Source organism: Anabrus simplex, chromosome X (assembly GCF_040414725.1).
Source record: "Anabrus simplex isolate iqAnaSimp1 chromosome X, ASM4041472v1, whole genome shotgun sequence".
In the NCBI taxonomy this organism is placed as follows: domain Eukaryota; kingdom Metazoa; phylum Arthropoda; class Insecta; order Orthoptera; family Tettigoniidae; genus Anabrus; species Anabrus simplex.
The window spans coordinates 169,794,476-169,810,411 of NC_090279.1; the positions used below are offsets into that span (position 1 = coordinate 169,794,476).

A 15,936-nucleotide genomic window follows, 5' to 3' on the forward strand; every position below is an offset into this window, starting at 1 on the left:
TTTTTGCTGTCTATAAATGTTGTGCCCCCCCTTTTAACTTCCAATCGCTGCTACTGATTCCAACCAAAAACGTCTTAAAATTAGATTGGGAATTATTGGCTTGTTCAATCACGCTCTCCCATTCATTCATATGGGTAATTTATAGCTTTCCTTCCTGGTAGACCACAGAGAAAAGAGAATAACGAAGAATGAAAGTATTGTACCATAAAAAAGAAAAATCTACAGAACTATTTCCATGGCCAGATGTGAAAAAGGTTATTTTTAAATAAAAATACTCTTTTTTGTACATTTCACACTGACACAGATAGGCTTTATAGTGATAATGGGTCAGGATAGAGCTAGAAGTGGGAAATAATCGACTGAGGCCTTGATTAAGGTAAAAAATGAAATGGCGTATGGCTTTTAGTGCTGGGAGTATCCAAAGACATGTATGGCTCGCCAGGTGCAGGTCTTTTGATTTGACACCCGTAGGCGTCCTGCGCGTGGTGATGAGGATGAAATGATAATGAAGACAACACATACAACCAGCCCCATGCCAGAGAAATTAACCAATGATAGTTAAAATTCCCAACCCTGCCAGGAATCGAACCCGAGACCTCTGTGACCAAAGGCCAGCACACTAACCATTTAGCCATGGAGCTGGACTTGATTAAGGTACAGCACCATCATTTGCCTGGTGTGAAGAAAACCACAGAAAACTATCTTCAGGTCTGCCAACAGTGGGGTTCGAACCCAGTAACTCTGGAATGCAGGCTGACGGTTACCTGATCAAGTGGCCCAAACCACGCAGCCACTCGCTGGGTAAGGTTGATTTTATTACCGTGTCTGTCTCGGGGATGAACAAAGTATTTGGAGCAATTATGACCGGCCGTTTCATTCAGGTCAGTTTGTGAAATGTGTCTGGCTGCCGATTGTGGTGCCAGGTACCACTTAACCCCGCAGCGACGGGGAACATTTGAGCGCTGCTTTACCCAGCGGACAGAGATGATTCAGGTGTGAGCATTAAGAAAATGCAGCAATCTCTTTAAAAATTCACTGTTACAACAGTTCAGCTCATATTATTAGCTTTAATTACTCAGAGTATGGATTTGGCACACTGTGAGGATGTACTTTCAAAGGACCTAGCTGCCATGTGTAAATATTTCCACAAATGGAGACTCCAGCCAAATCCTAGTAAAACGGAAGTAACAGCATTCCACTTGCATAACATGGAAGCTAATCAGAAGCTACATGTAGTTTTTAACGGAACGGAAGTCTCCCACAACTTCTTCCCAAAATATCTGGGTTTCACACTAAATCGATCCTTGTCATTCAAACAGCATTGCCTGAATCTGTCAAAGAAGCTGAGTACAAGAGTAAAGCTGCTGCATAAACTAGCGGGCAGCACCTGGGCTGCAAATGCAAACGCTCTCCGCACTGCTTCACTTTCTCTAGCATACTCGCCTGGTAAGTACTGTGCTCCTGTGTGGGAAAACAACGTACATTCGAGCAAGATTGACGTACAGCTCAATGAAACCATGAGAGTTGTTACTGGTACAGTGAGGTCCACTTCTACTCAGTGGCTGCCTGTTTTAGCAAACATTGCTCCTCCAGATCAGAGGAGAAAAGCAGCAAAAGTACAGTTGCTCAAAAAGACCTTAGCACACAGGAACTCACTCTTGTTAAGTGCCTTACGAGATCCACCTGTGATGAGGTTAAAATCCCGGAATCCACTCTGGACTGATCTGCACCCCCATGAAAAATTCAATGTAAGAGCAGAATGGAGACAGTGATGGGAACAGTGTCCACCCACCAACGCCTTTCTGATTAAATACCCAACAAAGAAAGTGCCAGGTTTCGATCTACCTTGACATGAGTGGTCAAAACTCAACAGTTTCAGAACAGGCCACGGCAGCTGCCCATACATGATGAAAAGTTGGGATATTGTGAAAGTGTTGTGTGTGAGTGTAGTGCTGAGAAGCAGATATTGCTTCATGTTGTTGAGAGCTGTCCACTGTCAGCATTTAAGGACTGTTTACGGGCTCTGGACTGGTTTTCGAAGCTGGACATTCTAGTTTAATTATTTCTGTATTTTAACTTATACATTCATTGTATATTTTTGCACATTATGCTTGTAAATGCCATACAATAATAATAATAATAATAATAATAATAATAATAATAATAATAATAATAATAATAATAATTGTTACGGAGTTTTCCGTGGTAGTTAGAGGTAAAAGAAGGTGCGGGGGGTGAACAGGTCTCAGGCTACGAAATTAAAGTGAATTTAAAATTTAACAAGGTTATATTTTCTTAGCAAAAAACAAGAAATAACAATAATGGCAGGTACAGAGTAGCAAAACCACTAATCGAGAATGTGCAATTACAGGATTTGGGCTCCGAGAGCCAGACACACAATTCAGAGCAATTAGCCCAACTTTACGATATACAGAATTCAACAAAGGGGCAGAAGACCCCAATCAAGCCCAGGAGCACTTGCTCCAAATTACACAGTAAAGCCTCCTCGAGGCATACAACACTCAATTTTCGAAAAAGAGCCACTCGCTCTCAACTTTAAGCCTATCAAAGGCCACACCAAACTCCACCTTCAAGTTGTCCTCTAAGGACATATACACAGGGGTAACATACCCAACCTACTGAGGTCTATTAAGTGAGAAAATGGTTAATTACCTGACTTCTAAAATAACAATTGAGAGGAGGCGATCTGCACTCCTAATACATTTGTTTAAAACCTACTTGGCACTAGGCCGTTAATGCAAGGGCTAATCCCATACTAAAGAGGTGACTTTTAGAAGGAAACAATTTACGTTACATTAGAAGGGAAGAAACGGTTGTGAAAATAAGTTCACCTCAATGCAATATGAGTGGGAGATCGAGAGGGTTAAGCACTCTCTATCCCAATATGTAGTTCTGAAAGAGAATAGAGGCTAAGAGTCTTTACATTTTAGGGAAAGTTACATGGTAGAAACGCTTCGGACCCGCCCCGAGAGTTAAACTGCTGAGCTAGCAAGAAAAGAAGTTATTAAAAGGCCATTACCTTGGTGTTGAACTGCTCCCCGAAGAAAGAGGCGCTTCCCGCCCCCTGCTATGTACTTTACACACTGAAAGATGGTACTGAAGTGGCACCGAGACCCGAAAATCAGCAGTTTATATACTCTCGTGGAAAGTTCGAGGCGTTTTTGGAATGAGAACACCCTCCCACAAGGATTTTATTGGTTCACCAAGAAACCCCCTACACAATACGAAGAAGAAACATATTATTGGTGGAAAATTAATTCGAGAAATTCAGGATTGGCTAAAATCAAAACAAGGGGAAAGAAAGGGTTAATATTGCCAACTTAAACAATGACTGAAAGAAATTTAGCAAAGAACAAACTTTTGAAATTAAATTTTCTCAAAAAAAACAGTTCTTTCACTTCGCACTAGGGTGCACCGTTGTAGTTCTTCAGTAGTGTCCTCTAGAAGAGAATGTTCACACTTCTTACTACAAGCAAAACAAAAATACATCGAAAACAACACAGTTCAGAAACTTCAAAACTTCCAAGTAGTGGCATCTTCAGGGTAACTTGAAAATTAACACATAGGACAAAGTTCAGACTTCTTCCAGTAGGGGAGTTTCAACTGGCGCAAAGTTTAAATAAGCGGCGTGGAGGTGTACCGCCCGGTACAGACCTCCCCCCCCAAAAGTCCCTCCAAGGGGGTAACACGGAAGAACATAAACTTTTGTTTGAAAACAAGGTCCAAGTTATGATGTTGCTATGGAGATTAATTGCAGAAGCATTTATCAAAATAGTGAAAATTTGATTTGATCCAGTTTCAAAAATTCTCGTAGTAACTGCTGAAGTAATGTCTTTATGTTTGTAGAAGTTGAATTCAGAAGAAAAACTTTTAATACTTGAAAGTGAAGAAAACTTTTCAAAGTCCACCAAATATTGCTGTTGAATTCCCAAGTGTAGTAATTGCTGATAGTAAATGTCCATGTAGTTGATTAAATATTTCGATGTTGATTAAGTTGGATGGCCAGACCGGCCGTTGCAGCTTGCGTCCAAAGGCGGCCGCTCGGACCCCTCAAGTACCCTGAGATACCGCTCGCATGCACTATGAGGGGAGCACTGGTGTTGAAGCACGCCGCGCCCGCGGTGAACATGCAGGTCGCGGGCCAGTTACAGGTTGGGCGCCGCACATCAGCCTTGGCCGGGAGGAGGGCTCCGGCTCGCCGTGCACCAGTTGTCCTCGCTGGACTAGAGGGGGCCCTTCCTCTATCCCAGTCGCGGCACGGCGCCGCGCAGCTGCGGGGGCACTGAAACATTAAAGCTAGGCGGCAGAATTTTGTTGGACCATCATCATTTTTGAGGGCATAGGCTTTGTGGAGAGGTTGAGGGGCCAGCGGCGTGCAGATATCCATGGCACCGCCGAATTCAAAGCAAAAGCTAACCAATGCAGGGACGTGTCCCATCTAGAATGATCTTCATGATGATAGGCAATAAGCGTGGACCTGAGATTACGATTAACCCGTTCAGCCAGAGATGGTTGAGGGTAATAAGCAGAAGTCGTCACATGAGATATGGATAGGTCAAAGCAGAATTTACGAAATAAATTAGATGTGAAAGCCTTAGCATTATCAGATACAATAAATTGACACGGACCAAAAGAAGCAAAGATAGAATTTAGACAAGTAATGGTGGACTGAGCGGTAGCCAGCTTAGTCGGAAATAACCAGGAAAATCTTGTAAAACCATCTACGCATACAAAGATGAACTTGTTGGCATTTCCCTTTGACTGGGGGAAGGGTCCTACATAATCAATATACAGGCGTTCCATGGGGCGCGACGCTTGATGAGAAGACAAAAGGCCTACCTTGGTGGACATGGTTGGTTTACTAAGCAAACAGGATTTACAAGCCTTTACTAGTTCACGGATTTCACCGTCCATACCCTTCCAGATGAACATTTCACGAATCTTCTCACGAGTTTTAAAGATGCCTAGATGCCCTCCTGATGGGGTCTCATGATAATACTTGAAGATCATAGGTACAAGAACAGCTGGAACGACAACTTTCATCATCTTATCATGCCTCGATGGGCAACATAAAACACCATTCCTCAAAACATAAGGGACGACATGTTTCCATTATCGGAGCCAGCGTCGGATCTTCACGTTGGTATTTCTCGATATCCCTAAAGAGCACGGGAGCATCTGTTAAGATGGCATTAACATCAGATAGCATGGACTCGGGAGGAGATGAACTATCGACCGGTTCATGGTTCTCAACGTCGTTGGAAAACATACGGCTGAGTCCATCAGCGACAACATTTTCGGTACCTCTGATATGCCTGACATCGAATTGGAAGGCAGAGATTCGGATGGCCCAACGGGCTATACGACCAGTACGACGCGGCCTATCTAAGACCCAGCTTAAGGCTTGATTATCTGTCTCCAGGTCGAATTTGACATGTTCCAGATAGAGACGGAACTTTTCTAAGGCAAATAAGACTGCCAAACCTTCGAGCTCATATATGGAATACTTTGCTTCTTGAGCCGATAGAGTCCTAGATGCATAGGGGATGGGTCGCCTCCCTAGTTCAGTCTCTTGAAGAAGGACTGCAGCTACTGCTGACGACGACGCGTCAGTTTGGACGATGAATTTCTTTGAGAAATCAGGCATAGCAAGGACAGGGGCATTACAGAGAGCTAATTTAAGATCTTCAAAAGCGGCTTGTTGAGAAGGTCCCCACTCGAATTTGATGCCTTTCCTACGAAGAAGGTTTAAGGGCGCCGCTCTATTAGCGAAGTTAGGAATAAACTTCCTGAAGATATTCACCATACTAATGAACCTGGCGATACCTTTAATGTCCTTGGGAGGTTTAAAATCACGGATGGCCTGTGTTCTAGAATGATCGACGGCAACACCATCAGGTGACACAATATGCCCTAGGAATGACATAGAGGGCTTAGCAAAGGCAACCTTGGACAACTTGACAGTTAACCCAGCCTTACGAAGGCGATTGAGAACTTCTCGCAGATGATCTAGATGTTCTTCAAAGGTCTCCGAAAATACGACGACATCATCCAAGTAGTGATACAAGTACTCAAATTTGATGTCGGAGAAGACCCTATCTAGCAGCCTAGTGAGTACAGCATCTCCCGTGGGGAGCCCGAGAGGCACGCGGTTGTATTCATACAAATTCCAATCCGTGGCAAACGCTGTAAGATGTTTAGACTCTTCGGCAAGGGGAATTTGATTGTAGGCCTGATTCAAATCCAAGATGGTGAAGAACTTGGCCTTACGGAACCATGAAAAACAAGAATGAAGGTCGGGAAGGGGCACAGATTGTAACACCACCTTCCGATTGAGAGCCCTATGATCAATGACAGGCCTGAAGCCCCCTTGGGGTTTCGGGACTAGAAAAATAGGCGAAGAATACGCAGACTTAGAGGGCCTAATAATACCATCCTTCAACATCTGATTGATGATTTCTTTCAGAGCCTTCATTTTAGGTGGAGATAGCCTATAAGGTGGAAAACGGACAGGAATCGAATCCGTGACCTCAATTTTGTATTCGATAAGGTCAGTAACACCAAGAGTATCAGAGAACACCTCTGGGAACGACTGACACAACTTATGAATACTATCAGCCTGCTCCTCAGGTAGATGTCTAAGGTCTAACAACATCTCATCCTGGGTAGGCGAAATAGATGAACATGACGCAGAATTACATTTTAACAAGGGGATTTTACAATTGGAAGCAAATTTGAATGTGCACGACTTACTCTGAAGATCGAGCATAAGACCAGTGTGAGAAATAAAGTCGGCTCCCAATATGATGGGGCAAGACAAGTGCTTAGCCACAAACAATTTGATTTTCCATGTAAATTTAAAAATACGAATTTTGACCTGTAAAGAACCTAGAATTTCTAAGGGAGATGAATTAGCCGAAACATATTGGATCGAAGAGGAACAATAGTCAGGAAGTTTACAAACAGATTTCAATTTTGCATACCATTCAGCCGAAATAATAGAACAAACACTGCCTGAATCTAATAGGGCTGTTATAGGCTCATTATTTAACTCAATTTTGAGAAAGGGGACCGGTGCGGGGGTATCCGCCGCAATCCTAAGACACTCTTTGGGGCATTCAAAAGATGGATTTGCAGATTGAACGTTCCCTGAAGTTTCGATCTGTTTACCAGGGGCTGAGCCTCGGAAAGATGGATTAGTCGACTCAGCCGAAGCCGCTAGTCACTTATTATTAGTGACATTGGTGGAAGTTGCACCAGAAGTTCAGCAGGAGGGGGTGCTATTTGAATTTGGGCAATTCTTGGCAATATGTGAGAAAGCCCCACATTTAAAACAGCCTTGTGATGAGCCAGCTCCATTATTTGCCCTACTAGATTTGATCAATGGACACTTGTTCCGAAGATGGTCAGGCGACCCGCAAGCGTAACATTTACGAGGTGTGACTGATCGGCGAGGTGGAGGCCGAGTATTACTAAACGAAGGAGGGGGTTCTTTCGCGACACGCAAGGAATCGGCGTATCTAACTCCTTCCGCTGAGACGGCCAATGCTTCAAGTTCAGAGAAGGTTTGCGGGCACGCCGCGAAACACAAATATGACCTATAGGATGTTGAAATTCCTTCTACAATAGCCTGTACAATCTGATCTTCAGGAAAATGAAGAGCAAAAACCCTAGTATAAAACTTAATGTCTTGTATGAAATCAGCCAGATTTTCATTCAATCTCTGTACTCGATAATAGTACTTCTGAATCAGAGATGACCTTGCCCTAGCCGGGATGAAGTTAGCTAGCAAGTGGGCGTGGAAGTCTTCAATAGATGATTGCTCGGCAATGGCTCTTACTATTTTGTCTGAGAGAATACCTATTGCATAGGGATAGATGATTTGCAAAATCTGACATGGAGAAAGAGAAAAAACAAGGGCATGATCCTGAAATTCAACTAAAAACCTTAAGAAAGAAATAACTTCACTGGTAGTGTTAACCGAAAACTTCGAGATACCTCTGAGCAACATTGCCAATGGATGAGGCAAGCTGCTGAACCCAGGTGACATAGTAGGTAAAGGTTTCAGTGGCAAAGAAGTTAATTCAGAACGTACATTATTCAACGATGCACGGCGTTCAGACTCGTTGTCCAATGGGGCAGAGATCGTTTGAGCTCCAACGGTTATCCTATTGACTTCTCCCTTAGGAGGCTCTTCCTCACTACTTACATTCACCGTGGTGGGTTGATCGATTTTGGGAGGAACTTCCCCAGTTAACAATTGAGTTACCTTATTAGATAATTCAGAAATATTTTCAAGCACCGTACTAGCTTCCTTCCTCTGAACGTCATTCAACTTCAGAGACAACAGATCGTTAACTCTATTTGAAAAATGAAATAGCCTGGCTTGCACACGCTTAATTTGATTAGGAGAAGGATCATTTTCGTCAAAAAAACTAACTACAGATGCTAGCCCAGTAATATTCTCGATGATCGTGGAAAGAGAGTCGTCAATTTCTTTCTCTCCCAAAGTGGGGATGGAAATGGGCAAATCAAGGGACTCTCTAAGCTTGTTTGTGTCTACCGCAACCGTGCCTCCAGATTGCACATTTCTAATAGTCAATTCATAGATCAACTCCTCCTTGCGCAAATAGTTAAGATGGAGAACATCGCGAGGGCCGGGCATGATGACAGAACAATTTTGAAAAAGGAAAATTAAAAATTCCAGCAACTGAGAAAATTGTTAGAGTTCGAATCAAAACAATGTTTAGCCATCAAAAGGGGCTAAATTGAGACCCATTCAACCACGCTCTGCTACCACTTATTACGGAGTTTTCCGTGGTAGTTAGAGGTAAAAGAAGGTGCGGGGGGTGAACAGGTCTCAGGCTACGAAATTAAAGTGAATTTAAAATTTAACAAGGTTATATTTTCTTAGCAAAAAACAAGAAATAACAATAATGGCAGGTACAGAGTAGCAAAACCACTAATCGAGAATGTGCAATTACAGGATTTGGGCTCCGAGAGCCAGACACACAATTCAGAGCAATTAGCCCAACTTTACGATATACAGAATTCAACAAAGGGGCAGAAGACCCCAATCAAGCCCAGGAGCACTTGCTCCAAATTACACAGTAAAGCCTCCTCGAGGCATACAACACTCAATTTTCGAAAAAGAGCCACTCGCTCTCAACTTTAAGCCTATCAAAGGCCACACCAAACTCCACCTTCAAGTTGTCCTCTAAGGACATATACACAGGGGTAACATACCCAACCTACTGAGGTCTATTAAGTGAGAAAATGGTTAATTACCTGACTTCTAAAATAACAATTGAGAGGAGGCGATCTGCACTCCTAATACATTTGTTTAAAACCTACTTGGCACTAGGCCGTTAATGCAAGGGCTAATCCCATACTAAAGAGGTGACTTTTAGAAGGAAACAATTTACGTTACATTAGAAGGGAAGAAACGGTTGTGAAAATAAGTTCACCTCAATGCAATATGAGTGGGAGATCGAGAGGGTTAAGCACTCTCTATCCCAATATGTAGTTCTGAAAGAGAATAGAGGCTAAGAGTCTTTACATTTTAGGGAAAGTTACATGGTAGAAACGCTTCGGACCCGCCCCGAGAGTTAAACTGCTGAGCTAGCAAGAAAAGAAGTTATTAAAAGGCCATTACCTTGGTGTTGAACTGCTCCCCGAAGAAAGAGGCGCTTCCCGCCCCCTGCTATGTACTTTACACACTGAAAGATGGTACTGAAGTGGCACCGAGACCCGAAAATCAGCAGTTTATATACTCTCGTGGAAAGTTCGAGGCGTTTTTGGAATGAGAACACCCTCCCACAAGGATTTTATTGGTTCACCAAGAAACCCCCTACACAATACGAAGAAGAAACATATTATTGGTGGAAAATTAATTCGAGAAATTCAGGATTGGCTAAAATCAAAACAAGGGGAAAGAAAGGGTTAATATTGCCAACTTAAACAATGACTGAAAGAAATTTAGCAAAGAACAAACTTTTGAAATTAAATTTTCTCAAAAAAAACAGTTCTTTCACTTCGCACTAGGGTGCACCGTTGTAGTTCTTCAGTAGTGTCCTCTAGAAGAGAATGTTCACACTTCTTACTACAAGCAAAACAAAAATACATCGAAAACAACACAGTTCAGAAACTTCAAAACTTCCAAGTAGTGGCATCTTCAGGGTAACTTGAAAATTAACACATAGGACAAAGTTCAGACTTCTTCCAGTAGGGGAGTTTCAACTGGCGCAAAGTTTAAATAAGCGGCGTGGAGGTGTACCGCCCGGTACAATAATAATAATAATAAAAACAAAGCCACCTCCGTGCAGGCCATGAAGGCCCTCGGAGGAGTGGAAGGTATAAGATTCCACCGTTGTTAACCTCGGCACGTGATGGGGTAGAGTGGTTAGCTTTACGCCTGGCTGCCTTTGCCTCCAGGAATTAACCTGGTACTCATTGTTGGTGTAGGTTGAGTGAACCTCAGGGCCATATGCACCTCCGGAAGTGAAAATCTCGTTTCTTAAATTTTACGACTTCCTGATGGAGATTCGAACCCACGTCCTTCCCGGCGAACCAAGCACGCCTTTACCGCCTCGGCCAGGCAGCCAATAATAATAATAATAATAATAATCTCGTATTATTTTCAAATTTTTACAGTAGAGACTCAAAGAATGTAGTTTACATTCATTAATTCTATAGTTACCATTTATAATGTAGGAATGGAGAAGAGACCTTCCACATTTTATGCAGATTGAAAGTACCGGGCGAGTTGGCCGTGCGGTCAGGGGCACGCGACTGTGAACTTGCATCCTGCATCCATGAGATAGTGGGTTCGAAACCCACTGTCGGCGGCCCTGAAGATGGTTTTCCGTGGTTTCCTTTTTTTTTTTTTTTTTTTTGCTTTACTTCGCACTGAAACAGATAGGTCTTATGGCGGCGATGATATAGGAAAGGCCTAGGAAGTGGAAGGAAGCGGCCGTGGCCTTAATTAAGGTACTGCCCCGGCATTTGCCTGATGTGAAAATGGGAAACCACGGAAAACCATCTTCAGGGCTGCCGACAGTGGGGCTCGAACCCACTACCTCCCGATTACTGGATACTGGTCGCACTTAAGCGACTGCAGCTATCGAGCTCGGTGGTTTCCAATTTTCACGCCAGGCAAATGCTTCCTTCCAACTCATAGGCCTTTCCATAAGACCTATCTGTGTCGGTGCGACGTAAAGCAACTAGCAAAAAAAAAACAACCACAAATCCCAGATTGAAAGTGACGTTCTTGTATTTGCCTGGGTTGATTAACAATGTAATCGTTGTCTTCAGAACTTTGATCAGAAGAGCCGGGTATAATAGTTCAAAGATTCATTTAGCACAAGTCCCAGGTAAATGGGATGATTAGTTCATAAAAAAGAGTATTCTTTGGCGTGTTTCATCGTCAGTTACTTGGCCATGCAAATCATGCCCTCCCATTCCTTATGTAATTCATTCACTCTCGCTTTGCTCAGTTCAGTCAAGTGTAATGCTGTTATCATCTGATTTATTAAAATTTAATAACTTCTCTTTCATTCAAACTGCACCATACCATCCCTCTGCACCACGCAATATCATATTTCAAAGTGACAGAGAGTCAAGTGATTACGAGTCGTAAGAGTGAAAGAATTATAGGAATGAAATGATATCACATTCATTTCAGTGAAAAGATGGCAATTTATTCTATCAGTATACATAAGGAATTATCCTGTAATGAAATATACTGTATATCAGCTAGAATGCAGCAGAAAATTAAGCCTACATGCTCTCAAGCAGAAACAGGTCAGACTATCTCAAACACTTGAGAAAGGATAAGAGAAACACTGTTATGGGCTGATTCATACATACAAGGAAGGCACAGATCTTCAAAGATATACCATTTCCATCTACACAACTTTAAAATTTTACAAGTTAGAGAAAAATGAAATTAGTTCTACAGGGGTCCATACCACACATGGAGGTCAGCAGCATGTGGAGAAGAGGAGGTCTATAAGACGTATGGAGGTCGGCATCAAGGGGTTAGAGGAGGGGATATTAATGCAGGCTTTATGGGAAAATGAATTGGTTCCAGAGTAAAATGGTCGTTTATTGAGATGGCTGATAAGTGAAGGTGGCTGTATCGGCAAGTTTAACTTTATTCACATTTAATGTCCTAACAAAGATTGTAACCTTTTATTGTTTTACTTTGCTCTTTAATCACTCTTCTACATTGCTTGTCTATTTCCAGGCTGTCATGGTTCATCATCTACGGTGTATTTGTCCTCATCCTCTCAATCGTGGCCATGGTCCTGCTCATCTCACTGGAGGTGTTCAAGCACTCCAATATGTTTCTCATCTTCCTGCTAATCTACCTGTACAGCCTCACCATCATCATGATGGCCTTTGTCTTCACTCCGTTCTTCAATAAAGGCAGGGTAAATATTCAACCATGTGTTCTCTTTCTTTTTCTACAGAAATAACTGAAATGTCTGTATCACTGTTGAGCTTTCTAAGGCTTTTGGTAGGGTAGATTGTGGGAGACTACTAAAAAAAAAAAAAAAAATTAAAAAAAAACTGTGGGTGGGGAATGCTGACGAAGGATACACCCACGATATCACCTGCCTATCGTAAGAGGCGACTAAAAGGGGGCGACTAAGGGATGATTGAATTAGAACCATGAGACTACTTGTAATTAGTACCATCACGCAGGGAACACCATGGGTCACCTTTACTTGTGAGTAGTACCACTATGTTAGGTACATAATAGGTTTGTGATTAGTAGCTACAGTGTGAATCTGGGTGGGTTTTACAGTACCTGTGATTAGTACCACTACATGAGCGATACCATGGGTGAGCAACACCATGATTAGTACCCACTATGTGAGGAACACCACGGGATAGTTAGAGTCCCTGTGATTACTACACCTATGTGAGGAACACCACGGGATAGTACGAGTCCCTGTGATTAGTACACCTATGTGAGGAAAACCATAGGTTTGCGTTGCCTGCAAATGGCGTCACAATGTGAGAAACACTATAGGTCTGTGTTACATGTGCGCATTACACTACCTGTGAGTAGTACTATAATGTGTGAAATACTGCGAGTCTACGCTACTTTTGATTAGTACCACAAAATGATAAATACCATGGTTGTACTTTCATAGCAATAAATACCATTATGAGGGGCCGATGACATGTATTTTGGACCCCTTTAGACTACAGGCATCATCGATTCAGTATTGTGCTTTAGAAGCAGTCCCTTGGTCAGTAATACTATTGTTTAATGCTAGTTTCTGGGAATGTGGGGCATTGCAGGTCAGATCCACTGATTGTTTTAAATTCATATCCATCCGTTCATTCTTTGTCATCACGTTTTGAATTCTGGTCAGTGGATGATTTCGGACTTTTAAATTGTCATTACATTTCATCTCATTTTGTACCATTAGAGGCCATTGACCTAGATGTTAGGCTCCTTTAAACAACAAGCATCATCATCGTCACTGAAAAAAATGAGTGCCATTGGATTAGAGAAAAAAGTGACTGAATGAGTGGCTATATTTCTTGAAAAATAGAACTTAGAGAATTAGAGTAGGCCAAGCATTATCTGATCCTATAATCATTAAGAGGAAAATTCCTCAAGACATCATCATTGGACCTTTGTTTCCTTATATAAATACAAAGAACTGGAATCCCAGATAAGGGTTTTTTTAGATGGTGCTATGCTCTATAGAGTAATAAATACTTTACAACATTATGAGTGACAGCAGAAAAGACCTCGAAAGTGTTGTGAAATTGACAGCAGGCAATGGTATAATGGTAAACAAAGTGATAAGTCCAGTAGTGAGATTCACAAAGAGGAAAAGTTTTAATTACTGCGTTGATGGGATGAAAGTTCCTTGTGGGGATTACTGTAAGTATACAGTTATTCTTCGACCAAGTGTGCAGCTTTACATATTAATCTTCAGTGGTTGTCCTCATTTTTTTAACATTCTTAGATCTACATAACAAGAATATTATCTCCAACATTGAAGAATTGATTCGTGAAGAACCCAGACATTTTTTCGAAAAAGACTGATATCCATTTTCATCAAGATGGACGTTTTCATATGATGCATTTTGTCAATTTTAATTATTTTTAACTTTACATCATACATTTTTCTACTCATTGTTTTTTATGTGGCTGAAGAAGGCCTAAATATTTGGCCGAATGTACTCTTACGCCCCTCTTTGATGTCGCTCAGTCATGGCCATCCATTAGTACTTCACACATCACGCCTGCAAGATAACATCGACATTCTGTACAGTATTTGGTTTGTCACTCATTTGTTCCTTTCCATTACTTATAATAGGATCTTTCTGTATTTGCCTTGGCCTGCCATTGTGTTTCCCCTGATATGTTCCTAATCAAGTAGACCTACTTACCTTTCTGTATATGATTTTTCTTTTTCTGTATAGTTTTCTTATTCACTATGATGGTTCTGCCTTTTTTCTTTTTTTTTTTACAGTTGTTCTAAATATGTGTATAAGGAGTTGTGTACCTTATTAAATGTGTGTATTTGCCATACTTCTGACTTCAGTGATCTTCAAAGAAATACTGTTCTCATTATTTGTCGACAGACAGCAGGCGTGTTTGGTCCTTTTGCTGTGTACGTATTGGGTGCTCTCTATACCATCAACATCTTTGTGGAAGATATGGATCCGATCTATCTGTGGTTCATGACTCTCATCAGCTGTACTGGTTTTGCTCTGGCAATGGATAAGGTAGGTCAATGGAAAGAGAAATAAATAGGACAAGTACAAGCTGCAATGCAAATCTTCATTCTTGACTTACCAAGCTTGATAGCTGCAGTCGCTTAAGTGCGGCCAATATCCAGTAATCGGGAGATAGTGGGTTCGAGCCCCACTGTTGGCAGCCCTGAAGATAGTTTCCCGTGGTTTCCCATTTTCACACCAGGCAAATGCCAGGGCTGTACCTTAATTAAGGCCACAGCCGCTTCCTTCCACTTCCTAGGCCTTTCCTATACCATCGTCGCCATAAGACATATCTGTGTCGGTGAGACGTAAAGCAAATAGCAAAAAATAAAAAAATAAATGCATTCTTGACATCTGTCTAACTTGAATTTCTTATTACAGCTAATCATCCTCAAGTTAGTCTATACTGACTATATAGCTTTAGAAAAAACATGTAGAGATTAAATCACCTAATCAATACATAATATATATTGGACCTCCAATTATGTTTTTCAAATATTTTCCAATATTTTGTTTTGAATTGTCTCAATTATTAAGACATATGTCATTACTACATGCATGATTTCCTTTCAGATGTGTTTATTTATGTTTTATTAATCCTTTGTTTGGTATTTGTGTGCTGATGATGGCTCCAAGAGCCAAAACATGTCCACATTTGTTAGATAAATAATCTTTTCAGTTTATATTGTGTATTGATTAGATGATTAATCTATGTATATTTTTCGTAATGTTGAATTTCTCATAGAGAATCCATCCTCAAAGATTTTTTTTTTTCAATTTTTAACTTTCAATCATTACCAGACTAACATGCATTGGGTTAATTCCCTCAAATGAATATACTTACATTATTATTTTCTAATTTTATTTTTAAAAATCATGTATGGTTATGGGTGCATCAGTGGCCCAATCTTTCTAGAAACCACTGATTCAGCAGCTATTGTTTTTCTGTTCTCTTTCTTATGAGGGACAAAGTATATAATCATAATCGTCGTCATCATCAAGTGAGTTTTTTACTAATAGCACTGTCTCCTCCTCCTCCTCCTCCTCCTGAGTTGTTAATCGACATTTCTATTGCCTGACATTTTCTTGTCTAATTCCTGATAGCATCATTATGAAATATAAAAGGTGGTTGGAAACATCATGAACCGGGTATATGAGCATTAG

At 41.3% G+C, this 15,936-nt stretch overlaps 1 protein-coding gene across 1 annotated transcript in view; it reads left to right on the plus strand.

Annotated features, from left to right (window-relative positions):
- The window catches only part of LOC136886033 (cholesterol transporter ABCA5), a 256,631-nt gene that overhangs the window by 82,701 nt on the left and 157,994 nt on the right, over nt 1-15,936 (plus strand). The window contains exons 8-9 of the mRNA XM_067158745.2: nt 12,269-12,455; nt 14,638-14,781. Coding sequence (XP_067014846.1) covers nt 12,269-12,455; nt 14,638-14,781 — 331 coding nt within the window. The remainder of the gene's footprint in view (nt 1-12,268; nt 12,456-14,637; nt 14,782-15,936) is intronic.